The sequence below is a fragment of the Stigmatopora nigra genome, chromosome 22 (assembly GCF_051989575.1).
Source record: "Stigmatopora nigra isolate UIUO_SnigA chromosome 22, RoL_Snig_1.1, whole genome shotgun sequence".
Classification (NCBI taxonomy): Eukaryota; Metazoa; Chordata; class Actinopteri; order Syngnathiformes; family Syngnathidae; genus Stigmatopora; species Stigmatopora nigra.
The window spans coordinates 2989487-3016634 of NC_135529.1; the positions used below are offsets into that span (position 1 = coordinate 2989487).

At 38.2% G+C, this 27148-nt stretch overlaps 3 protein-coding genes across 3 annotated transcripts; 1 reads left to right on the forward strand and 2 right to left on the reverse strand.

Annotated features, from left to right (window-relative positions):
• Positions 1 to 1136: 1136 nt before the first annotated feature.
• Positions 1137 to 4000, reverse strand: LOC144215692 (F-box only protein 4-like). The gene is made up of 7 exons (XM_077744778.1): positions 3801 to 4000; positions 2968 to 3218; positions 2679 to 2899; positions 2199 to 2283; positions 1939 to 2111; positions 1429 to 1622; positions 1137 to 1309 (listed from the first exon to the last, which is right to left on the reverse strand). Exons 1-7 carry the CDS (start codon positions 3939 to 3941, stop codon positions 1217 to 1219), a joined length of 1158 nt encoding a protein of 385 aa, XP_077600904.1. The 5' UTR covers positions 3942 to 4000; the 3' UTR covers positions 1137 to 1216.
• A 77-nt stretch (positions 4001 to 4077) lies between these two features.
• LOC144215754 (RAB7A-interacting MON1-CCZ1 complex subunit 1) lies at positions 4078 to 7541 on the reverse strand. Its single transcript, XM_077744867.1, has 6 exons — positions 7252 to 7541; positions 6074 to 6183; positions 5668 to 5814; positions 5466 to 5597; positions 5151 to 5265; positions 4078 to 5057 (listed from the first exon to the last, which is right to left on the reverse strand). The coding sequence occupies exons 1-6, from the start codon at positions 7343 to 7345 to the stop codon at positions 4822 to 4824; spliced, it is 834 nt and encodes a 277-aa protein (XP_077600993.1). The 5' UTR covers positions 7346 to 7541; the 3' UTR covers positions 4078 to 4821.
• Positions 7542 to 8336: 795 nt separating this feature from the next.
• On the forward strand, positions 8337 to 25708 carry LOC144215753 (succinyl-CoA:3-ketoacid coenzyme A transferase 1, mitochondrial-like). The gene is made up of 17 exons (XM_077744866.1): positions 8337 to 8600; positions 9336 to 9444; positions 10243 to 10333; positions 10680 to 10815; positions 10974 to 11123; positions 11331 to 11437; positions 12189 to 12249; positions 17413 to 17520; positions 17722 to 17836; positions 18056 to 18150; positions 18528 to 18576; positions 18752 to 18824; positions 19326 to 19401; positions 21921 to 22010; positions 22541 to 22621; positions 24834 to 24935; positions 25018 to 25708. The coding sequence occupies exons 1-17, from the start codon at positions 8505 to 8507 to the stop codon at positions 25051 to 25053; spliced, it is 1575 nt and encodes a 524-aa protein (XP_077600992.1). The 5' UTR covers positions 8337 to 8504; the 3' UTR covers positions 25054 to 25708.
• The last annotated feature ends 1440 nt before the right edge of the window (positions 25709 to 27148 follow it).

The window sequence follows — 27148 nt, forward strand, 5'->3', positions numbered from 1 at the left end:
AACAAAAAACAGAAAGAACGCAATACTCGACATAAAGCAGTTTTATGACCTCATTGGTGAAAATTAATTTCTCCATTGAAATCGTGAATTACCTCTTCTATCGCGTTTTTAACGTGCACTCCATTCGTTTCATCAGGTTTAAGGTGCTGATTGGTATTCTGTGTTGGCAACCAACATTAAGCCAGTCACTGGCAGGCGAAAGAGAGAAAAAAAACACAATTTGCATGATGCTTCTACTGATTACACTTTAGCCTCACTCTTAATTGTGTTGTTTTGCACATGGCTGGGCTCTCATGCTGACGGTCCACCGTGGTTACAAGACTAGCGCCATCTGACCAATTGGCATCAATTTCCTTTCTACTTGCCCCTGCCGTCTGACCTGACTACCTCCTGCTGTCACCTTGCTGGCAGGCCACTGATTTGTAATAGTGGATTATGCTTCAGAGGCATTATTTTCTTAACATGCTGGAGTTTATACGAGAATTTTAGTGTTGCAACATAATGCAAAGACACATTGATTCATATGGGGAAAAGGAATTGTCAAAAGTTACCCATTACGTACACAGCATGAAAATTGCTTATTTGCGTTTGTATGATAATTTGTAATTCCTATCTCAAGAGAATTACTGCCAGGATTGTTATTTCTTCGAACATATAGAAAGCACAATACATGTGGAGTTAACTCTTTAGATGGAAACTGATCCAATGTCTAATGACCCATTACAGTTCAAACAAGTTTTGCACACTTTTCCTACAATATTGCTCAAAATGCAAATTGTGCTCACTTTTGTAAGTGAAACAGCACACGCACATGGGTGGTTCCTACATTATATTACTTTAAAATTCCTCATATATAGTACCTTTCAGATAACCCTGATTCCCCTAAATTGCTCTAATCAGCATGTTATTACCCAAAAGACAGGTCTATAAAAATGATCATGGTGGTATCGGAACATTTTGAAAGGAAGGTTGTTTATTTGCGGTCACCTAGGGAACTAGAACAAAATAGCACCAGAGAGGTACATTATCTTGTCAGGACTGGCAAAATTATTGTGACCTGTGACCTCTAATAAAAGGGATTACTCACGAAGCATCAGCATACAGGAACGGTGTGGAAATATCATATAAGAAGTATATCATTTATCAGTTCTTTTATTTTCCCCACACATAGAAGAAAATAAGCAAAAGTTCTGAACACACTCTTGACTGAGCTATGCTAGTTACCATACACTTTGACACCTGAGGATCTCAGCAACCAAGAAATACCATTGAGAAGACCGGACAGGGATTCTGCAACTGTATCTTGCACCTAGTTATAAAAAAAAAAAAAAGGCAGCTTGCTCAAAGACACTTATACACAATAGTCAAACTTTACCAAACAGATGAGCTACTACTGTCCCATCCATTTGTGAATTAAATGCAAATTACCATCCAAGGATTAGGCAACTGAGGAAGGCAGAGTCTCTTTGCCATCTCAACACAGGGGGTACGATGCGTGGTTTGCACGCAAGTGGTCTCAACTGCTTCACATTTCTCTCTGGAGATACAGGAAAGCACCAGAAGCGGTTTGGATGTCGAGCTCAACACGGCCCTAATTTGAGCCGCCTCAGACTCTCTGTCACCTGTTGAATTAATGGCAAATATGTAAGTCATTTGAAATTGAAGTAAAATGCCAACAAACAAAAATTTCTGTAGAAATGCTGAAGTGAAATATACTGTATAAAAATAATTGTGATAGGCTGGAAGCCAATTCAGGGTGCCCCCTGCTGACTGCCTGCATTTGGTTGGGATATGCTCCAGCACCTTTGCGAACTTTGTCAGGATTAACAGTATGGAAAATGAATGATACATAAACATGCATTTTGGACAAAATAGGGAAATTGGATCATTTTTTTCCACAGGGAAATTAACAGTATTTAATCAGTTTATTAGTCTTACCGCTTCCTGGTTGGGCATTGGCCACATAGATTATTCCATCCACTACCTGGCACACCTGCTGCACTTGGGGTGACGGCCTGTAGATTGGGTGCCCGGAATCGACACTTCCTACTAGAGTGAAGAGTTTATCACTCATGTATTGGTTCTGTACTTTAGCACGGTCTCTCTCCGCCCTGCACAAAAAAAAAAGAAATCAATGACATACTAAAGTCCACTAAAGTGCTACATCTAAAATATTACTAAATTTATGAAAAAGTAACCTGGTGGTCGAATAAAGCGTAAAGATGTTGAATTTGTGCTGGTCATTGAAGATGTAACTAATCCCAGAGCCAATCACTGAAGGTCCTGATGGGTGAGGAAGACATGAGCTTTAGTATTTGGGTGTCCATTCCAAATGACTATTGAAAAGGCCAAGCCTGCCACCTACTGGTAATCAAAGCAAGAGTGCAGAGTGCAAAGCTAGTATTCGGTCATCGAGTACCCTAAGAAATATATAGTAAACATATTTTTTAGTTGAAAAATAAATGTAATGCTTTACAGCCACTTTGAGAATAATGGATAATTTCCCATGTCAAACCACCAAACTAAAGGAATCCATTGCTCATTGATGATATATTTGTCTTCATTCAATACAGTTAGTCTTGGTAAAATTTGCACTCTGTTATTGTTTGTGTGATTGATTGAACACCTACAGTTTTGAGGGAGAAAAACAGACAAATAAATTGGGTGTGATGCCTCACCATTGATGTGGCTGTTTGGATTGACCGACATTGGTAAAATATCGGTGGCATGCAGGAGCCTTGTAACTATGGACACATCCATTTGCTCCATGCCAGGCCCAAACATGGCATAGCGTGGCTCAGATGAGGGCACCAGAGACTGCAGAAAGGACATTAATACTCGATATGGTGGCCACAAGGGAAGCCAACGCTGTCTACATGATGGGCACCCTTTCAGATACCTGTAGGATCACAATAATAATTCAATTTCCTGAAAATTAAAGTGTCAGATTATTTCTAATTCACCAACTGTGCCATGTAGTCAACTTTAGTTTCTGTCCTCTCGTCATCGTCCTGTTCAGAATCCTCACTGATAGTTGACACATCTAGTTGCGGCATTGTTAGGTGATCGATGGAGGGCCAGTGAGGCATGTCCCTCAGGAGAAAGAACCTCCATAGCGGTGGGTCTCGGACCAAGGCCCTCCAGTAGCGGCTGGTTGCTCCTAGGCGACATATGTCCACAGATGACAACAAGGTCATGATCTGGAACTGCAGGTCCACCTTCAGAGTGAAAGTAGTATTGACATCTGGTTCAATCAGTTTGCACAGGTTTTCTCTGAGTACTCCGGTTTCATCCCACATTGCAAAAACATGCATTGTAGGCCAGTTTAACACTCTAAATTGCCCCTAGATGAGTGTGAGCGTCAATGGTTGTCCGTTTCTATTTGCCCGTGGGATTGGCTGGCCACCAATTCAGGGTGTCCCCTGATTGGTACCCATAGTTACTGGGATAGGCTCCAGCACCCCCTGCAACTCTTGTGAAGATAAGGGGTTCAGAAAATGAATGAATTTAAGACTTAGATTAAAAATTGAGCAATTATATGTATTATTTAGATTAACAAAAATATTTGTTCCAAATTTAAATATTTGAATGTAACTTATTTCGAAATATCGAGGTTGCGCAACTTTATAAATTTTGGAGCGCTCATCGTTTCGATCGTCCACAAAAACATTGCCTGAAATGCTGTTGTTGTTTTTTTAATCAAAGTATTAAATTATTTATGTATACAGTTATAATTATACTTTTAATGAGACTCAATTGTTTCAAAGCGGCTGTTCTGCAGATGATTTGAGTGAACTCACAGGCAAACGGTCCAGAAATCCTGGTCCTTCCTCCTCACGATCCAAAACCTCTCTCACATTGGAAGGAAAATAAAACTCTTTCAACCGCCTAAGACTACGAATAACAACAGATTCGGAGTGTTGGGTCATCATTCCTGTCATGACTTGGTCTTTTAGTTGTTGTTTTATACGAGGAGACTGACAAGTGCTACGTGACGCATTTTGACTCACTTCCTCGTTGAGACGTAACCACGCATTATGGGTATTGTAGTGCGAATGATAAACCCAACAAAAAAACTTGTTAAAACAACACTGGCTTTATTGTCACCAAGGACATAAAAAAAGAAATGTAGTTTCATTCAAAACAGCATTTTCTCTAGTAAAAGCTGAACAAGTTTAATTAAATGCTGAAAACTTTGCAACAAATGGGATATAAGTAGTGGATAATGAATAAATCTGGACATAAGCCCTCATTCTCTGGGGAAAAGAACTTTGCTTTGTGTATTTTATACACATTTACAAACTTGTATAGAGTATAAACAGATGTCAAATACTAAAAGCATACCAAAACGGCAACTTAAAAATAAATAAAAATGTTACTGTGCAAGGTTTGATTTTAGGCTGTGTTATCAATAAACAATTGTTGGAGGAAAAAAACTTACTAAGAATCATTTTTGAAAATATTAATATCAATGTTATTATTATAACACATTCTCAGAGCAAACCAGGTGCCCTAGTCAACAGTCTAGAACGAAGAACTTATTTTCCCCCGGGAAAGCCCCCCCACCCCCTTAAAAATCACTGTCTTATACCATCTTTTTTATAACATGACCTGGACCATCTGGCATGGAGTGAGGTCCAGCTGGCCTTTGGCCTAGCAAATACATTTTCTCATTGCTTACTCGTAGCCTGTTAAACTGCACCTGAACTGGTGAATTCCTTTTTTTATTTATTTATTTCAATTTAGGGATAGAAAAAAAACACTGAATACTGAAATCAGAACTGCATCTGAGGAGAACCTGGACATTGACGCAAGCAGGTTTCACTGTAAAACACTGAGGATTTCCTTGGCATTCTCCGTGTTCCAACCCTGGGCCTGCAGCGGGCCCTCGCAGGCCAGGACGTACTTGTTGAGGATCTGCGTGCCAATGTCCCTAAACTGGAGGCGGTCTTCTTTACAATCCATACTGTCACCACTGTAGTCTTCGTACTTCACCGCCCAGAAGCACATTTCTCCAATGTACATCATGGTCAACAGGTGCGTGTCTGAGAAAATGCCTTGGGAAAATAGGTTGGGAAAATGAAAATGAAAACAGCAGATCGTACAAAAAAAAAAAATGCAAACTACATCTAGAGAAAAACATCACCTACCCTCAGAGAGGAAGCCTGCAGTGGCGGTGTCATGGAGCACAACCCCATCATTGAGCTTCACTGAGTTCCTCACCTGCAGCATCCGCATTAGATAGCGCACTCCTTCTTGGATACACTGCATAAACACAGTAGGGTTAAATTAGGTATAGATACAAGTGTATTAAGGCATGTAATTTCATGTTATTATTTTATGTGTGCCAAACAATCAATGGGGGAGTCATCATCATGACTAACATTTCCTCACATTTATGAAGATATACATAAAATGAGACTGGGATCCATACAACCATATTTCCATCAACTGTCATACTGTACCTTGAGGAACGTCTCTTTGTTTTCCTTGATCCACTGCTTCCGTTGGTGAAGGGTGTGGCAGTACATGTAGAGTAATGCGCCGCGTCTCCAATAGAGGCATTCTAACAGCTCCAAGCCCAAAACAGCCTGAACCTAATAGATCATATACAAGGCGGTCAAAGTCAAGGGAGTTCACATTACTCGCTCGCAAGAATAACCACACCTCTTGAGATGGTGCTAGTCTCCCAACCAGAACTTCTGGCTCAGTCAGATCTTGCAAAAGCTGCTGGATCTTATATGGTGAGCATTCCTCTGGAAACTCTTGATCCACAAGTTTGTTCTCCTCATAAAACGTGATGTCTAGGATCACCTAGGAGGCAAAAACATACATTGTTTACATATATACATGTATATTTCAACTGCAACCTCAATTCCAATAAAGTTGAGATATGGGTGTTAAGTATAAATGGAAACAATGATTTAGAAAAATAGCCTAAAAATCAGGGTCATATCACCACTTTGCAAAAAGATGGCTGCAACTTAATGTTTACAATTAAAACATAATGAAATTGTGAATGTATACTTCAGTCTCAACACTGACACTATGTATATTGAATATAATGAAGCACCTGTGTGTAATCTTGAAGCAGCTTGGAAAGGCTGCTACTTTCCCCTCCTTGTCTGTAATAGCTTTTCAACTTGTCCAGTATCAAAGATGCATTTTGTAAATAGTCATCATCTGTAGGAATGAAAAAAGTTACAATGTTATCAATTACAGATGAAGGACTATAATGGGGGGAGGGGGGGGGGGGCATATTGAAAGGTTACGGCAATATATGCTTTGAAAGTGCCGAGAATGTGATTTGACAATCAACTTTAATTGGTGCTTTCAGCCTCTGACTGGAGCTAATGTGCATACTGTTTTCCTTTAATTGACCATGGCTTTATACTATATTCTTAATGTGACACATTTCAGAACCAGGAAGCGGCAACCTCAACATAGCATTTCTTAGTACTTAGCACTCATATTAGTTGACGTAAAGGAAGAGTGAAAAGGGCAGCTACTCTCACAAGCCTCAGTGTGACATCATAAAGTGCAAAAATTTCAAAAGCTATCAAAATGATTTAACTTGCAAAAACGATTGTAAACAAATACAATAAAAGGGTAGACATCAGACTTCAACTAAGGCACTTTTTTCATCTTATGCATCAATTAAGGCAACATTTTGTAAAATTAACTTAGGGTCAATAGCTGATAGCGAATAATTGAGATCTTTGAGTGACCTAATACATGTACAGGTTTTTAGAATTTGCTACAGATTCCAACCCAAAACGCATAAACAGTGCGGCTAAGTGTGAATCACTCCGTTTTATATCGTATTTAATTACGTATATATCACTATTTTAATGAAAAAAACTTAAGCAGTTGAAGATTTGAATGTACAAAAACAGGTAATTTGGTTCATTCACGTTAACTGATACATTTTTTTGGCTAGTCATTAGTGTCGCTAGCCCAATATCAATGTCTGAATGTGACCAGAAATCATCACCAGCGTGCAAACAACGCCATTATTGCACATTTCATTTTTATACTATGTACCAACATGTACCTAAATGCCACTGTGTGTTCAGATAATTTGAAGTTTAAAAGATTTCATCAGTATAGGAGCTAGGGTTGCATCGCTGGGCACCTTAGATAACGCTAACAACAGCTAGCTCGTTAGTCAGATATAAACGAAGCAAAACTACCAAACGGCGTCTCTAGAGATGCAGAATTGGATAACAGGCGAATTTATTTGAGCGTTACCTTGTTTCTCGGCTTTGAGAGCAGAACACTTGGCGTCGAACTCCAATATCCTTCTTTCCAAGTCGAGGCCTTGTCGCCTGTAGTCGTCGGCCATGACTAAAACTACTAGTCACGTGAGCAGGGGTCACGTGTCCAAGCAATGCAATGCGGTTGTTTTGAAATTACTTTACTGAAAATATAATGACAGTTTGCAGTATTAAGCAACCTGAGAAATAGGAATGCGATGGTAAGACTTTTGGAAGCTCGAAAGAAAACAACAAGCACAGGGCGAGTCTCAATAATTTTGTCGTGTGTGACATCACGCGACGTGTCCCCTTTTGTTTACAAGTGTTTGGACAATATAACGTGCATGTGTTGTGTTTACTGTCAGAGGAATCGTCCTTTGTTACACAACGCCGTTGTAAATTCAATTTGATTTCATTACTAAATTTCATTAACGCATGTTTGCATTTCATAATTGTAGCCCACGGTTGTTCCGAAATCCACACAGTTACACACGCGTTATGATTTAATTAATTTAACTATATATTTTTTTAAAAGAGAGATTTTGAAGAGGAATTTCAACCAGGAAAACCCAATGACATCCATAACCTTTGCTACCGCTACGTAAATAGACCTCATCCACCATTGGACCCTGTCACCCAGAAGGACCTGTGCTGCAAATTTATAACTGCAAAAATAAATAATAACTTGTCGCCCCCCCAACTTCAAATAGATTGTACGTTTACTAGTGATGAACCTATTTCAATTCATAATCGAATGTTGGACAAAAAGCTCGTTTTTATGGTTATTAATTTAATTTTATAGGATAATTTTCTTCCTTATGGATCAATTGTTGCATCACCATATCGTGAAATAATCATTATTCTAAAGCCTCGCATCACATTTTATATCATATCTTAAGGTTCGGACCTCTAAATCTGATATGGTGCAAGCTTGATAAGCGCATCAATCACTGTTTTGCAATTTTGTTATTAAATATGTATATTTAAAAATGAATGTTGTCAATCTTGTGCGCTATATTTTAATTGAAGCTATGGAAAACGATCCAAAGCACGGTGCGTAATGTTATTTATTACGATTTCCATGAATGCATCAGTGTTCCGGCCCATTGCAACGCCAGCCAATGTGGTTGCAGGGTCGACTTTTTACACAAAGCTAAAGCTATTATTGATAGCTAACAGTCCGTAGGACTTGGTTGTATAGTCTGTTCCACGTCCTCTTGTCCCCTGCCGTGTGCTTTTTGTCTTAAAATGACATTCAAAGCCCTGTGTCGAGCGGAGACTTTTAAATATCTCGCCAGTCCATGCAGAACCACGTTAAACTCCGATAAGCGCCCATTGAGCAAGGTTGGTTATTTGCAGATCTTGGGGTTTTAACTCATTGTGATTTAGAACTATGCTGAGATGTACATAAATTCTTGCATGTATTTTTTTGTCATTTGTATTTAATGAATTCTCTTGGTATCAATTGACCACATTTTTTATGATTGTATGTGCAGTGTGCAATTTTGTAATTCAGTAACTCAGTCCACTTTTTTTCTAAAATAGTGGTTAGTGGATGTTAGAAATCTGCGTAATTCACCTCCACAAAATCCTAAACTGTTTCAGCAATGTTTGCTTGTACTAGATCTGGATGCTATTTATATCAACCTGTGCATGGGATCTTAACCTGGGTTTCGAACCCTAAATTCAAATGATTTTCGTCCTGGCTTCTGGTAACAGTGGACCTGAATTTGATACCATGCACCAAAATAGAATTATGAATCTTATACAAGATTAAAAGGATTTACATACAATAAAGGTCAAAGAAAGAAAAACATTTAGAGAGATTATATGATTAAAATTTTGATTAAATTGTAACGATAACCCTAACCCTAAATTCTAACGAAACCCTAAGCTAGAATTTAGGTTTAAGGTTAGATGGAGGGTTAAGGTTATTGATTTTAAACAGCTTAACTGTTTTTTTTTAATTTAATTTTTTATTTTTGATCATATGGTGAGCATGTTGTTTCAAACAATTTCCGTATATACATACCTGAAGTTGTATTGTTTACTGTGTTCATCCTCTTTTATTCTTGTTAGACATGTAGCTGCTACTTTTCCACCTCCATTCAGCGAGGTTCCCAGTTCTACTCAGATCCCACAGAGGCCGTCAAAGACATTCAAGATGGATCGACTGTTCTGGTTGGAGGTTAATATTGCTTTATATATACTCAAACTAGTGTTAATTCAAGAAGGATCAGGTATACTTTGGCCATCACTTTGACTTCTTGTCAAAAAAGACACAAGTTTGATTTAAATGTCTAAATAATCATACATTTTTCAATTATTAGATTAATTTTTTATTTTATTTTTTGAGGCAGGCACGTGCATTCCTTGACCATACTTTGCATGTAAATAATTTGCAAGGGGAGACTGACCCCCGTATTTAAAGGTAGTGAGAGGCTAGTGTTTGTTGCCGATAGAAAGTTATTTTCTAAATAGCAGTGTTTTACAGCAGTAGAAATCAATGTGTTGCCTTGTTTTTTTTGTTCTGCATTATAATGAAGTCTGCTCAAGTGGTGCACATATTCCATAGCGGTTATTTATAGTGAAGTCAGGTCACAGGACTATAAAAACACTTCCATTGTCCTCACCTGCATTCAAGGATCACTGCACAGTATAATCATCATGTTGCAATGTAATATTTGGAAAACAAGGCCAGAGAAAAATATAAAGAGAAATTGATTTATTTATGGATTGCTCTGTAAGAATCTGCATCTGTACTGCCTGTAATTATTTATACTTTTATTTCCATGCTGGGCTCAATTTCTAGATATGGAATGCTCCATTGTCATGTTTTGAAAAATATATTATAGATTGTTGAGTTGATGTGGTTGTGTAAGTCTTAGTAAAGCTTCAGTATTTTATTATTGAAATTGACCACAAAGAAGCGTGACTATGTATTGTTTGTATTTGTTGCATTTTTAATTTTTTTATTTTATTTCAGGTTTTGGATTATGTGGAATCCCAGAAAATCTCATTAGCAGTTTACTGAAGACTGGCGTGAAGGGCCTAACTGCAGTCAGCAACAATGCAGGGTAGGTGACACTGAAAATTCACATGCATGTGTCGGAGACTTGTAAATATTGGAGAGCTCTTTCTATAATTGTAAACTTCTTGTGAATGGGAAGAAAAAGATGCCCGTATTGAGGGCAGCACAATCCTTTTTTCCTGCAAATTCAGCTTGTTTATGGATAGTCAGCTGCTGTTTTGCATTTGAAAGCCTGTATTATTGCACGTGCTGTAAAATGGTGAGGGTCACAAGGGGGAAAAGTTAAAGAACGAGACTCTGAATGTCACCTTTGTCATATATACAGCAAGTCGAGAACTTGGGAGTGCAAAGTGGAATGCAAGATAAAAGTCTAATGTATTTCTAATCCTCAGCGTGGATAACTTTGGCCTCGGCCTGCTTCTTCAGACCAAGCAGATCAAAAGGATGATCTCCTCTTATGTCGGGGAGAATGCAGAGTTTGAGCGACAGTATCTATCAGGGGAATTGGAGGTGGAACTCACTCCACAGGTTGGTGAGGAAAACATAGTTAGACTAAATTGCTTTCTGGGGAAACCGGGTGGGTGGGTGCAAGCCACTGCTCGTTGATTCTCATTTAGCTTTGCCTAAAAGTGCATATACTACACATTCTATTGCTGAACTTCACCAATGTCACATTCCAACCACAGGGCACTTTATCAGAGAGAATTCGAGCCGGAGGTGCAGGGATTCCAGCCTTTTTCACCGCGACTGGCTATGGCACACTAATCCAGGAAGGAGGATCTCCTATAAAGTACAACAAGGATGGCAGCATAAACATCGCCAGTGAAAAAAGAGAGGTCAAATTGGTTCACTCATTTGAATTTTCATAGATTTTGAATTGGTTCGCTGGCGAAAATTCCACTCTTTGATTCCTTAAAACCACAGCACTAAAAGGGCATGAATTGCTCTGAATCAAATCTTGGTTGTTTTTTTTCCCTACTGAACTGCATTCAATTTGCAAACATGATTTACACAATGATTTAAACAAAATGTTTTTTTTACAGGTCCAGGAGTTTAATGGCAGACACTACATCATGGAAAAGGCCATCCTTGGAGACTTTGCCTTGATCAAAGCATGGAAAGCTGACCGGGCTGGAAACATCATTTTCAGGTAACCATTCCCATTGGATAATGAAAAAATGGGGTGGTATTAAACTGATCACTGATACTTTTAAGTTTAGGAATATTTCAAGTTAGTAAATATCCCCCTCACACCCTTTTCCCCTTGCAGTGTGGTGCTGTGTGAAGGAAATATTTGATTAATGAATACAAGACAAAAGGAATTATGTGCTTCTAGCCACAATCAGCTTAGAACACAAACACAAAATTATTTGGACTCACAACAGGGGATTTCCAAAATATGTAAGGCAAACCGACTTCACTGACATGTCAACAAAGCCAAAAAGCGCTTGTTGCATTCTTGCAAATTGAATTCAGACTTGATGAGAACAGCTCATGTGGCAAAATTGAATAATTCCAATTTCTGGCCATTCTGAAACATTCAGATTCCACACAGTGAGGACAGGCCAGGTATGGAACCCACAACCCCAAAACTTTGAGGGCGACCTGCTAACCAGTCATCCGCCGGGCTGCCCCATTCTGAAAAATTTAGGAGTTCAATTAAACAATTTTTATTATCAGAATCATTAACTGCATTGTCACAATTAGAAGCAGCTTGTTTGTTTTGCGAATCCTTACTGAAGTATTTCTGTATCACAAACAACAGGTAGTAAGTACTAAATGGATGCAGTGTCTTTTTTCACCACAAGAGGGCAATGTCTTCCTGTTAACTATATGTAGACTAGTAGTTTTATTTGTACTGGTTGAAATAATTCTCCTGTTATCTTATTTTTGTTTTATAGGAAAACGGCAAGAAACTTCAATCAGCCCATGTGTAAAGCAGCCAAAACCACGATAGTTGAGGTAGATTTCGTTTTATTGCATACATTGTGTTAAAATGTCTTTCTACTATTTAATGCAGTTTATAATGGTAAAAGATATTAAATCTCCATTGACTCAGAAAATGGTAGAGAGACCAAAAAACCTCTTACATTACCCCAAGAAATATGCATTTATGGTTTACAAATCTAGCAACAAACATCGCTATGAATGATGCCAATTTTATAGACATCTTGTTATACTGACGGTGATACATGACATGATACACGAGCAATTTGTCATTGAAAATAATACCATTTGACACTAAGTGGTTTTCATACAACAGGCCCGCTGGTGGCCAATTTTGGCTATCGATCATTTATGTGTAAGTAACGGAAATGGAGATCGTGCTATTTGAATCTGGCCTCTTCAATGTTCCATTTGAAATATTGTATTCTACCTACTGTGTATAGTATCTGGCAATGCGACAGCAATATGCAGTCAGAGATCATCTGCAGGCTTCCACTGCAAGCCTAACTTCCTTTGAATATCCTAGCGATCTGTTGTGCACATATCGTACCCAGCAGTTTGGTGGTGAATCAATGATACACGGTTGCTATTGACCATTAGATATGATGTACAAATGGTGCATTCGCATTGCACAGGCAATTAACAAACGAGCATCCAAGTAGTGGTGTCAGTAAGGCCACCCAAATGTTATATGAAATATAATATTGTGAAAATATTACAATTTTACAATTGCATTCATCCATCAAACCACATCTAACCACCTAATTGGACAAATAATCCATTTTTTTTCTTGCTGTAGTTGTGCAACTAATACTGCAGAACTATTATAAGTTTCAATGTCTTTGAGTGACCTCATGCATCGGCTAACATTCAATGTCAGGTCGCTCAGCTCTATTACATCTTGTTTCAATCGCTGTTTCTGGTTATCCACTTATCTGACACTTATTTGACAGTGTAGAAATGTGAAAGCCACCCTCTATTTCTGTGTCCATTATGCACATTCTCAGCCATGCTCTGCTCATACATACTGTATTTATTCAACCAGAACGCGCACATTTTTTTTTACCCAAAAACTGAAGCAAAGTTCGAGTGCGCATTATACACGAATCCTGGTGAAACACTGCCCTGCGCTAGGTGAAAAAGTCCACTCCCCAGCCATTATGGCTAATGGGAGAGATAAAAACCTGTCTTTTTCCGCCTGATGGCAATAATCTACCTTCTTTTACAAAAGCCAACCCTCTCTTAATAGCTTTCGGCAACTTTATAGGTGTAATAGGGGTAACAATAAAAAAAAAACAGTTGCTCCAGGGAAACTTGTCCGCCCAGGAAACGCTATCCTCGCTCAAGAAGAATGGAATCAATTGTTTGGTGAATCTGAAAAATTTAAACATGATGATGAATCAGACTGTAAGGATTTTAAATTGTAAATTCTATTTGAGAATTTTCTTCATATTGGTAGTTCTAGTTTGTTTTACCAGGTTTCCGTACCATATTTTGTGGAGTGAATCAATGTTTTGTCACGGAGACATGTGTGCACGTTTAACTCGCATAAACGCGGTAAAAACCCACACTTTAGTGATGGACAATGACTTTTCAATTTGGTGTACCTAGAAATCAGGAAAATGAAAATACAAGGTAAAATGAAAACAGTTAAAAATTTGCCAGATCGCAACCAGCTTGCCCTACGGTTGCTGGGCAACCAAAGACTGCCATTAAATTGGTGAATGTGGAAAGCATGGTTTCCAACTGGTCCAATTATTCCCTTATCACAGGTACACTGAAAGGCCTTAGTGCCCGGTAGGAGACTGTACACCAGACTGCATCAAAGGGGGGCTTTTTCTGTTTCTCACATCTGTCTTAATAAATAAATTCAACTCTATTCTTTAATTTATCATAGCTAACCAAAGTTGTGTTGGTAACCCAGCAACAAATCAGTAATCATTTATTATGTCATGTTAAGTGTGTGTATAGGCTTTGTATTTAAAAAAAAAATAGGCTTTTTTTTCTTTCTTTGTACTTACTGTCGTAAGAAATTGTTTCTTTTCAAGAATGAAATTGTTTTGTGCAATTTGAATAACTTATTAATGAGAAACATTTGACAGATATTGCAGACTCACTTTTCAGTGTGAGTGGTCTTGCAGTGTTCCTCCTAACTCACTCAATCTTATTTTCCGCATCATTTCCTGCTTAAAGAGTTTTTTTCCCACGCGCCTTTGTGTAATTATGATGTGTATTGAATGCACTCTGCATGGGGAAGTGTTTGTTTAGTTATGGAAGAGAATTGTGGTGTATTGAAGGGATATCTCCTGTCCTTGTGTCTTCGTATTTCATACTTGTTGATTGTTAAGCGTTCAGATCATGCTTATCATTGAGCAAACGGTTGATAGAATTGTTTTCATCATGATCTAACTTACTAGGAATTTTTGGGTCGTACATCTAAACAAATTAGTGGTTGACCATGCATCTCTGAACAGATTGTATTTGATCATTTGCATTCTGGTATTCATGATTAGCTGTGTGGTTAATTGAGAACATGTAATGTTAGTTTTGTGAAATATTATTATTTCTTTGGATACTGTAAGGCACCCACCAAGGAGAAACAGATTGCTTGTGTTGTCAGAATTCCAAGCGGGAGAGCGTGTCGCAGCCCAGGCCCGGAAAAGTGACAGCAAAGCCGTAGCCAATTGCCTGCACATAGACACACATACGGGGAAAGATAGAGGTTCTATAAATACATGGGGATAATGAGAGTGTTGTATCACAGTCCCCCTCATTTGCTTGTCGCCTCAAGCCATACCATCTATTTTCCCACCCTCTACATGTTGCATCTCCGTTAAGTTGGCCAATATGATTCATAGTAATAATAAGAACCTAATATGATTAAGAGTCAACCAGACATTGCAAGCAATACACCTTAAACTGAGGGTAAATAGCCCACAAAGTCAACCAATTCAATCACCTGATTTGACTGGTCAAAAAAAAAAAAAACTGGCATGGAAGCTTTTTTGTAGTTCTAGTGTCCATGTAGTGTCCATGTTATGAGTTCACACAAATTTGGGCTGCAGACACCTACTGTCCGCATCACGATGGGGATGTCAAGAGGGAACTTGTCTGTGATATCCTCTTCATGTTTGAGTGTAGTTGCTGCACAACTTCTCATCTCATCTCACTCGGTATGTCTATCTTCTCATCCTTGTGTTGGATAGATCTGTCATCTTCATGCATTAATTTTAAATGCAAATATTTGCATTAGCAAATTAATTGTCAATCATGTTCATGTTGATTCATTTTCCAAAATGCATATCATCACAAGGATCGTAAGGGTGCTGGAGCCAATCCCAGACAACTAAGCCTGAGGTGGTGAGATGCGTCTAAAATCTGAAACAAACTACAATGAAAGATTGTTAAAATCAAATATAAAAGCATTAAGACAGAAATCTTCAAGCAGGATGCACAGTATCAGATGTGAGAAATGAATGTGAGTAAATTGGAGTCATTGAAAGATTGAACAGTCATTACATGTCCTGGAAAGGCACAAAAGAAATGGCTGGTGTGTCATTAGGCATACCATGATTATATATTATTCATGATTGTTTTCACATACTTTATGTGTAGGGAGTGCCTAAAAAAGGAACAACATGAAACTCCAGTAAAGCATCACGGGAGGACAGTTCTATTCCCTCAGTGATTCTGCTAGCTTCCCTTGTTCTTTTGTCATTGAGGTGAAAATCAATGTACGCATACAGGAATATCAATGTGCTGTGTGCCTTTTTTGGGGGGTGGATCTCCCGCCACACCTGCTCATTTGCCTCTGTGTTATTTTCTTTTTGTGTGTATGCTGTGCATCTGAGGGGTTATCATTTGATTTTCTTTTATTACAATTGCACTGGCTGCTGTCTGTTGAACCACATCTAAGCACACCTTTCAGGGGTGGGGCACACCATGCAGATGAAGGTCATTTTCCTCGTTTTTATGTATTCTTTGTTTTTTTGTTTGGTTTCATTGAATACTGTTTCTATTGTGGTGCAAATCAGCCATGGCTGATCGATCAAAAAAAGGGTGCAAGAAAAAGGCAATTTTATGTAGATGAAGAAACACCAACTCAATTGACTACTCTCGAATGCAAGTCAGAAAATTCGTTTTAAAGTCAACTTAAGTGATGAGCTCAATCTTACTTGATAAAGGCGCCCATGCCAATTGTCATTCTCACTAAAGACTGCCCATTCTCATCGGAAAGACGTGGGAGGATGTGTGGGACTGTGCTATCAGTTCTCCACCGCTACAGTACCAATCACATTTTGCGTGGCACACTTTTCACAGTAGAGATTTACCATATCCCAATCAAAAGACTGGAAAAAGACTTGACAGTCCTGAGCGGGGACTGCATTACCGCCGACCCAAAGTCTCCGTATCCATGACAACGCCAAGATCCACTCTTAACCACAGACTCCTCAGTGAGTGCAAAGTGCTGAGGGTGGAAGTGGAGATAAGACAAGATTTAAATTCAATTTGCTCTGAACGGCTGCTTGGCCCTCATGTAAATGGGATAAGTAGGTTACACCGTGTTACACAGGAAAGGGGACGAATAATGTTGTCATCTATAAGTTCCCATTTGCTCCCTTGTGATTGCTAATCTCCTGCTAGAAGTGTGCTCACAAAACAATCGTGAAAAAATAGAAATCTTACCTTGTTCTCTTTTGTCTCTAAATATGTTTGTTGATGGCAAGTCTGCTCTTTTAAAACTGAATAGAACGAACTACCTTCAACAACTTGTGCAACATTGCATGCTGTGAAAGTCAATACAACTTTTATATGCATGAGCATAACACTTAAAAGCCCTCCAGCCAGGTTTACTTGTGGACTCATTTGAACATTGTTAGTTAGATTGAAATACCTAACGTTCACTGATTCCTTGCTGTCAACCTGAACTTACTTATGCTACTTGAGGTCTCTGTCAAAATAGTAGCAGTAATGCAATAATTCGAGTTATTTATGCTTTTTTTTTTTCTGGGAACAATGTGACAAACACTTTCAAATGCTGAAAAAATTGATGGAAAAAAATTCTTCCTATTCGTATGTACTTCTTAAGTACTCTTGCGGCAATTGAACAAATGTAAAAGTTGAATTAGTTAAAATGGATTTATACAAATGCTTCAAAATATCTGATTCCTTTCATAGGTAGAAGAAGTGGTGGATGTCGGTACTTTTGCCGCTGAGGACATCCATATCCCCAGCATCTATGTCCACAGAATTGTCCAGGGAGGCAGCTATGAAAAAAGAATTGAGGTATCAAAGAAAGTTTGACCTTGAAGTCACTCTGGCTTGTCAGAATACATCAAACTCATTCATGATAAATAGTAATATTGGACAACTCAAAAGCTGTCGTGGAAAAATAATTTTCACAGGCTCTTTTGCAATTGGAAAATTTGTAACTTAACCTTTGTGTACCATGTTAAAAGTATTTACAAAAAAATTATTTGACTTCAGAAACGCACAGTAAAGAAAACCCAAGAGGAAAAGCCCAGACCGAAGAAGGATTCTGATATTGTCCGCGAAAGGATCATACGTCGTGCAGCTTTGGAGTTTGAAGATGGGATGTATGGTATCCTTTTTATCTCCCTTTTGAGCAGTCAACTGTTTTTAAATCCCTTCATGGTTGGTGTTACTCCACTCCTAGCTTTTTCCCTTTTTTTTACAATAAGTTGTCTAAATGCCTGTTCCCCCTTACATTTGGAATCAGGTAGGATACAGATTTGACAAGTCATATCAGAACAGGTTTTTTTTTAGCATGTTTAATGTGATCCTTAACCTACTATGCCAGCTAACCTTGGTATTGGCATCCCAATGTTAGCCAGCAATTTCATTAAACCAGATATAACTGTGCATCTGCAGAGTGAAAATGGAATTTTAGGACTGGTAAGCTGTTGTTGTTTTTTTAAATTCTTGGTATTTCAGATTTTTTTTCATTCTTGCTTCACGTATGAACAAGCCTTTATGTGCTTTTTCTATTTGAAGTCATTATTTGCTGTCTGAGCCCAAGAATAAGAATTCTTCTGCTATAATGGAATAACTTGACAATAACTTTTTGACAGAAGAGTGTAGGCGTACATGGCAAAGCCCAATTTGTAAAAAGGGTTTTTAAGAGGGCCAGTTTAGAACTAGTGAAGCACAACTGTCTCCCCCTCATAAATCGGAATCTTGTCATGGCAGGGAAATTTGATTATGCCCAAGCTTATTGAGTCACTGGGAGAACCTAAATCAAATCCCAGTTTATCTTGGTTTTATCATTGCAGGGTCCATATCCAACTGACTGTGAAGTAGATGCAGACCTGATTAATGCAGGTGAGGCCAATCAATATGAGCCAATGTTAAATCGCAGCCAACGTCTTAACATTGAAGCAGGGACATAAACTAAGTAACATTTCATGGATTGGTTTTGTTCCTGAATCTTTTTCATGTAGTACACTCTTTTTAGGCAAATATTCTACTCACTGTAAATTGTTTCATTGTTCTTTAGGAAAGGAGACTGTTACAGTACTTCCTGGAGCTGCCTATTTCTCCAGCGATGAGTCATTTGCCATGATTCGAGGGTAAGACAGAAGAGTTCTACAAATCAATTTGTAGCATGTAAAGGAATTTGGCATATTAGATCAGCAAATAATCTATATTCTCCTAAAAGTAATGTATGTGTCTTTGAACCACAATCCAAAGTATTTACATAAAGAGGTAAGTTTTAACCATAATATATTTCAAACCGCCATCTTTATCAAATGTAAGTACAAAAATGCTTGGCCAATATTCCCCAAAATTCTTCCACGTTAATACACCACACTTAAACAAGAAAATTATGAATTTTTCCATGTCAGCTGTAGCACAGTTGGTAGAGCCGGTTGTCCAGTGACTGAAGTGTTAGCCATTTGAATCTCGGCTCCAACTGTCAACTCTTGAAGAGTTTGTGGCAAGATGCTGAATGATAAATTGAGCGCTCTGCAGAGGGCTTTGTTAAATGAGATAAAATAATTATGTAAAAAAATAACGAACTTACTCAGACGTTGACACCTATCTTCTGTTGAATGTGCATTTTTGTTCAGGGGCCACATAAACCTGACAATGCTTGGGGCCATGCAAGTGTCAAAGTATGGAGACCTTGCCAACTGGATGATCCCAGTAAGTTTGGTTTTACTCTTCCATCTCTCAGTATTTGCATTTAGATGCCAGCTGTCATAAAGAACTGACAGCCACATACATTGGTGGCAAGGCTTTGTCGTACAATTGTCATCTACAAACCTATTGGTTGTGGGTTTGATAATTGACCTTTGTACTTCAAGGTAAGTTTAGGTTTTAGATAATGTAACTGAAAAGTAAGGGTAATTAGAAAATATGACGAATAGAAATGCAGTCATCTCTCGGGTTTTCATGGTTAATATGGAATATTGTAATTGGGCCTTAACACAAGTGCTTTTAGCATGTTACAGTTTTTCAGGGTTTTTTTTTTCCTTGACTGAAGTGTACATGTTTATGTTGCTTTAGGCACTGAATGAATGATGTAGCTGTCCTCATTGGCAAAGATCTAAACAATATTTTCAACCAATTCTTACATTTCTCTATTAACCTCTGCAATCCTGTTATCTGTTTATGGTTATGCTTAATTAACAGGACTCTTGAATATGCTGTGGACTGTTGATGCTTTACACAGCATTTATCTTTGGTCGCACTGTTTATAAACCATGCAGTCACACACATGAATCATCACCTACGCCTCAATTGTCATTATCTCGCCCTTTAAAAAGGGTGGATGAAATGAATTACAATCCCCAATCTGTGATAAAGAAAATTATTCACTATCTAAAGATAGATGCATAGCGTGAAATTGGAAATGTTTTAACGTAGGAGTGGGGGATGCGCCTCTCCGTGATTTCAATTTTGAATGCTACCAATATGCAAATGGAGACAAACATTTTCCAGTTGAGGGCTTTGAAATGCTTTTACATCTCCACTCAGGCAGAAACATCTGGATCAACAATGGCTTGAGAGAGAGCGCTAGAGTAGAATACGGTAAAGGGTTTTCCATGCTTTGCTTTATCATTATTGACCCGTTGGGGCTCACCAAGCTCTCCTGAATGTAGGGGTGTTGAACCTAGCTGTTTATACCAAATAAAGCTTCCTTCCTTACCCAAGTCTTCACACTAAAGTTAAACCTGCTCTGTTTTTAAATCCGAGATACTATTTTTTTTTGACAAGCTGTCGAAAAAGCATTTTTCTATTTACTAATCATATACTGTAAATGTTCACATAACAGTTGACCAAAGCCATTGAGGTGTAATTTAGGGGCTGAATTTTATAGGATTGTGTGGCTAAATCGGGCTGTGATGAATTACAGTACACCAGTCTCAAATTCACAATTTAATTGCTTTCATATTGTGTTTCATATTCACATTGCTGTTTTAATAAGCATAAGTCTGGAGGCTTATAAAGTAACATAGTCTAAAATTAATTGGGCTGTCTTACTACGCTTGAGACGGTCCACCTTGGCGGATGGCTTGATGACCAATCACAGTTTGTCACTTTCTCAGCCAATCCTATTCATGCAGCTACAGTCAGAAGCATTTCCATAATAAGGCTTTGTCAATGATGCACTATGTGTTAGGATGTCAGACTGCCATTTCATGAAGATGGTTCAGTAACGGTTATGCAGTAAACACAAGGAACTATGAGTTCCCTGTCATGTACTCTGTGAATTTTGGATTTAAAAAAGTATAGGCTTCCCAGTATTCCCAAATTCTCCAATCTTCACAGTCGCTCGCTCCCTTTCTTTTGGCTAAATATCAATGTGGATTTTTGGAATTTTTCCCAATGATAAATACAATTTGTGACAAGAATTATTCCTAAAATGATGTTTAACTGTAAATTCTATTTAATCAAACTCACCCCTGTCCTCGTCTCAACACTCTCACATGGCATTGGGTTGATATCTTTCCTACCCAGCTGGCCTCCTTGGAGGCAGTCTGGATTCTTATGATGCGGAGAACTTGGCATATATATGTATCCCCCTGGTTATCAAGCAGAGAGCAATGCAAAGCAGCCCCTTTATATGATTGATGAGCAAATGGGATTTTAATTCAGTTACACAGTCGTCACCATGAAGCAATATATGCATGTCAGTTTCCTCTTTCAGGAAGTCTTCTTTTGCTGAAGACATAGAGGGGCAGTAAAAACAATAATAATAAAAAAATGTTTAACCAAGTGACAGCTGTGTTAAAGTTTTAGTTTTATCACATCAACATATTTGAGGTTTAATTTTTTAAAATGATACTTGATTCACATTGGTGCAATGGTGAAATGTGGTGCTTACACTTCCACATTTTTAATAGGAAATGTTGTTGTTCTAAAGTTCCACAAAATCTTAACACATAATATCTTAAAATCAAGACTGAAAAAGTGTCTAAAACTAGACCGGCATGGGTCTGCACCAAGCAAAGGAGCATTTTAGGTGTGGTTCTGGTGATTTTGTGGGAAGACAGACACATAAGGATTAAAAGGGAGGGAGTGTTGACATATGACATGACATTCCTCTAGCAACATTTGTTTATTCTTATGTTGTGCAAAACATTATGCTTTCCTAATTGGTTATGTTTATTTGGTATGTGCAGTATATCATGAATATTTACATTGTTATCAAATTCCAGGGTAAGATGGTGAAAGGAATGGGTGGTGCTATGGATTTGGTGGCCAGCGCCGGAACCAAGGTGGTGGTAACCATGGAGCACTCTGCAAAGGTTTGTATCATTTGAGTGTGTGGGTGTGAGCGCACCCACGTTTTTTTTGCCTTGTGTCCACTTCCTGCACTAATGACTGTGAATGGCTCTGACTGATTAATGGGAACTCTCCTAATGCTTTGCTTAGTGGCTCTTAAGCAAAAAAAAAGGGTCAACATGCATACCTGCTTGCTGCTAATTTGTCTTTCTCTAATTCAAATCCGGTTTTGGAGTTGGAGTCAAGAGCTGATTAGTTAGAGTAGTACAACTGTGATTAGTGATTTCGTGTACACTTTTGATTGTGATTCCCCTGCAAATGTAACAAAGGGAAATGAAACCATAGTGCGCATGCACACACAGCCCAGATAATCGAAACCGGTCTGGCACCTAGCTCTTGTCCAGCAGCAGGTGAACACAAACCTTCAATGGAAAGCTTGCGTCTTTGATCTTTAGATTGACTGTTATTATCTACACGTGAGGCAAATCCGCACCACAATCTTTATGAATTACTGTTAAAGCATCGCCGAGTAACTGTATGTGCTTCTTTTTAGGGAGGTAAACACAAGATATTGGACAAGTGCCTTCTGCCTCTGACTGGGAAACAGTGTGTGGACCGGATCATCACAGAAAAGGTGTGTATTTGTTTAGTTCACTTGCATACTTTAAACCCACTCACTGTCCGACAAAATAACTATGATTTTGGACCAAATGAATGAGTCAATGGCAGAAAAATTGACTTCGTTTTATAAATAACATCACAATCTTGATGTTTATCACTATTTTTCTACATCATTTATTTCACTGTTTCCCAACCAATGCTTTATGGTGCAAGAAGTCATACATTTTAATATTCCGAGAGTTAGTTGGTCATTTTACATGAATTTTTTAGTTTAAATAGGGAGCATTTTCTGAAACTTGCTTTATAACTACCTATGCAACCCACCCAGCTAGTGATGGTATTTTTGATTACATTAACACAGGATACCTCACACAACCGCTCAAACATGCACTTCAGGAGAAACACTCACTCATGAAATCAACTTGAAGGATTAGTACCAATTAGTGTGTTAGGAAGGTAGTCATTGATTTTGTTTTAGTGTTTTCACACTGAGGCTTCTCTTGTCTCTATATCTCATATCTTAAAGCCTTCATCTCTGCTTTGAGGTTGGCACTTGTTTTTCCTTCCTGTTACAATATGACTGAACAATAAATAATTAGCTTGAAAATTACAGTCCTATTTAACATAGTACTTATTTTTAGTTAAATATTAAGGTACACACAGGTCTAATACCTACAGTGAATGTAGGGAAGGGGGCATACAAACACAACACAGAAATACTAAGACTGGATTGAACACTAGGCTAACTAGTCAACTGCCATACTTTATGGGGGGAAAAAAAGATGGTGTCCAGTACGAGTCAATTTGCTGTACAGAACAGTGAAATAGATATGCCAATGAAAATTTAACATTCATAATTGGTCTTGTAGATCTTGCTGTTGCTATATCTCACATCCGCTTCAGCTTAAGCTGAAGAATAAAGATAAATCTCTGACATTTCCTAAAGAGAGCCAAAGGTCCTCTGAGAGCTTGAGGCCGTAGATGTACATTTAATATTTTTCCTCTTCCACTCTCATCTGAGAATGTGGATCGAGTAATGTTGAATCTGTGCACCCTCCTACAAATTCTTGAAAAATTCTGATGATACAGAATCTAGTGCTTGGATGAAGAAACTTAGAAAGCTGTTTTGCAGGATCAGCAGCATAAATAGAAGGATATAAAACATATTTTATATTAAAGCAAGGAATGAGATTAAATGGCTCATTGAAGAAAATGTGTTTGTTTTGTATTCAATCAATTGGTGAGCTATCAGATCGTTATCGGCAAATCCTCAAAATGAGTTGACCCAACTTGAACTCAGGTCCAAAAATATGTGATCGGAACAACTCTAAAAGCAACGTATTTTGCCGATCAACCTTTAATGTTCCATAATGACTGAGAACGCTTGCGTCAAGCAAAGTGTCAGTGTCTGCGTATCCTCCTACTCCCTATGTCATTCCATCTGTCTTGCTATTTTGGAGTGAGATGTCAGCCTCCTGCTGCGTGCATGCATGCTTGTGTGAATCTAATGAGCTGATCTGTGACTGGGTTTGGAAGAGGCCTGGGTCTGTCAATCCCTGCTGGGAGAAGCAACAGGACCCAGGCCCCTGTGTCTTCTGTCCTTCTATTGTGAAGTTTCATATGAACGTGGAAAAACATCTTCCTGTCTTTGAGACTCGAGCTCTTTTGTTATCACTGTTATTGTAGAACTTGGTAGAAACAGTTGGTAATTCAGGATAAAAAGTTCTGCCTTAAAGTTTGTTTTGGAATAGTTTATGTTTAATATTTCATATGTAGTTGCATTTTACTTTGCCTTGATCTTGCAACTGATAGTTAATCAAAATTTACCCCGATTGCTATTCTGAATTGAGTAGCAAAGCAGGCCAGAAAACTAATTAGTGATGATTGTATACAACAATGCTACTTTCTCTTAATTAGACATACTTTAAATGTTGTCACTTCATTTGTCGTCGGTGATTATTTTGTCACCTGCTCGTGCTCAGTGTCACGCATGCTTACACAAACTGAAGTCCTGCTTTTAAAGTATGGTTAAACTTGAAATATTGAACCACATCCTCCTCCTGGAATATATTAGTTTTCAAGAGCTTAAAGGTCACTTTGATAATTGTGGTCCCTGCTTTCCACTTTGGTCACCTTTCTCAAGTACACCTATTAAACAAAACAATCAGTTTTCCATTTGCGTGCAGTGTTTTTCTCCTCTTTAACGCCTGCTTCTCCTCAATTAGGCCGTGTTCGATGTGGATAAGGCTAAAGGGCTGACTCTCATCGAAGTGTGGGAGGGGATCACTCCAGATGACATCAAGGGGTGCACCGGTACAGACTTTGAGGTCAGTCCTTAGAAACCGTATAAAATGGTAAAATGTTGGATTTTTCTAACCTTAATTTATTTCTTTAACTGGTGTCTTCTAGGTGTCACCCAACCTGATGCCCATGCAGCAAATTTGAAGGGAATGTCTCTGTTGTCTTCTTCGACATAAGGGTCAAGGTGAAATTTTCATTCTTGGTAGACTGACTTCATGCAGTGATCAAATTTAACCCCCCAACAAAGAGTCTGCTGAGTTATTCAATAAAGAGTGCCTTTAGGACATTCTATTTAAAAAAAGAAGAAAACACCAGGTACGTCTTCCACAAAAGCCTGTTAAAATGTTCTTCTAATAGGACTCTCAAGGTACAAAATACTGAGTTCTTATGATATTCATACACAGTTATTGAATGGTCAGCTGCCAATTTGAATTTTATTGGTTAAAATCGAAGCATGATTGGGCTATTAGGAAAATTCTTTACCAATTCAACTGACATGTTGTGCGATCATTGTACAATTTGCTGATATACAATGTGTAATGAGCTGCTTCAACACATTTTGGAATCACCTTTTTGTTTGATACTTTTCAACTCATTAGTCCAATGAGATTACAGCTTTAATTTATTTAGTCTTGAAGTTACTGTAAAAATCAACCTTTCATATCTCAATATAATGAATTGTTATTGTAAATGCAAATGATTAGAACATTTTGTAAATTTTCTGACAATAACACACGTGAATACCATAGAAACCTCAAGTTATTTGTTTTAACTAAAGAATCTGCTCTTACCCTGCTTTTGTACAAGCAATAAAATGCATTGCAGTTTGCCCGATGAAACAAATGAGTGGTTCATTTGTTTAAATTAGATAGTTATTTTTAATGTTACTTATTGATTCTACTTAAAAGCAAAGCAAAGGGCTGCAGGTTAGGCCCTTCTATATTAATGGAGCAATAGGCTTGCATTAACATTCTTCATGCGATTGCCTCACTGAATAGAGGTGGTTGCATTACCTGAGGGTCGTTACATAACTGTAAATATTCTGCCCGGCGGGCATATTTTGGGTCGGAAAAAGATCAGCTGGGTTACTCCATCAAGTGGAAATCTGAAGGAAAAGTGACAGTGCCTGTGGCTTCCTGCTGTTGATGTTAATCCAGCACGCCCCTTCATAAATCAACTGGAGCCCCTTAAGCCTGAATATTGTAACCTAGTTAGCTTAGTGGCTAGAAATGTAAGAGTGACAAAGAGTTACATGGCAATGATTGTGTAAAACCTATATGCATATTATTTTTATCATTCTGCTTTTTCTCCAGTTTCTTGGTTACGAGTTGAAATTACTCCAGAGACTCCTGTCTGGGTGGTCTCCCTGTGCATGCTTGCAAGAATTGTCTCTTGGGTGCGTGTAACTTGGAAACATTGTAACTATTTTTGGGAATCTGCCTGAATGCATGTTGTTTTTGTTTTTAATTGGTCTGGAATTGGCTTGTGGTAATGGCAAACAAGGCTCTTACAACTGGTTACAATAGGTGATAGGTGAGCTTTTTGGAAAATGAATTCCCCAACCTTCCTCTAAGATGAAAGAAAAACATAAGTTATGTGGGAGGGGCAGATTCTCACGCTCTCAGAGCAAGTCAAATCAAACAACACACTTTGCCGGCTTACCCTATCCATCCTTCTATTTGCTCTCTATCTGTGGTTGAGTTCCCGGGGCAAAAGCTTCGGCAGGGAAGCCTAGACTTCCCTCTACCAGCTACCTTGTTTATCTCTTCTAGAAGCCAGGACCCTCCAGTTGGGTTACAGAGTCTCCTCAGTGTGTCATGGGTGGAACCCGAGGCCTCCAATTGAGACATGCATGAAACACCTCACTATAAGTGTTGTGAGTAAGGCATTACTGGAATAACATTTTTTTTCAGTAGCAAGAAGTGTAAGTTATGAAAGCATTACAGTTATACATCTCCTTTACATTCAGGATAGCCTCTGGCACCCCCAAAACCCTTATAATCATAAAATCATCTATTTTTATTCAATATATATCTTCATTTTGTATGCCATAATGAATATTAAAATATCCTTTATTATCATTAGTTTTATAATTTTATATCATTAGAATTAGAAAAAAAGGAAATGATTGATCTCATGGAAATGCCTTGTCTCCAAATCATTTATACACTATTTGTGCATTTTAGATGGACTTGCGCCATTCAACCCACCTCAAAGTACCTTATTTTACACTCGGGAG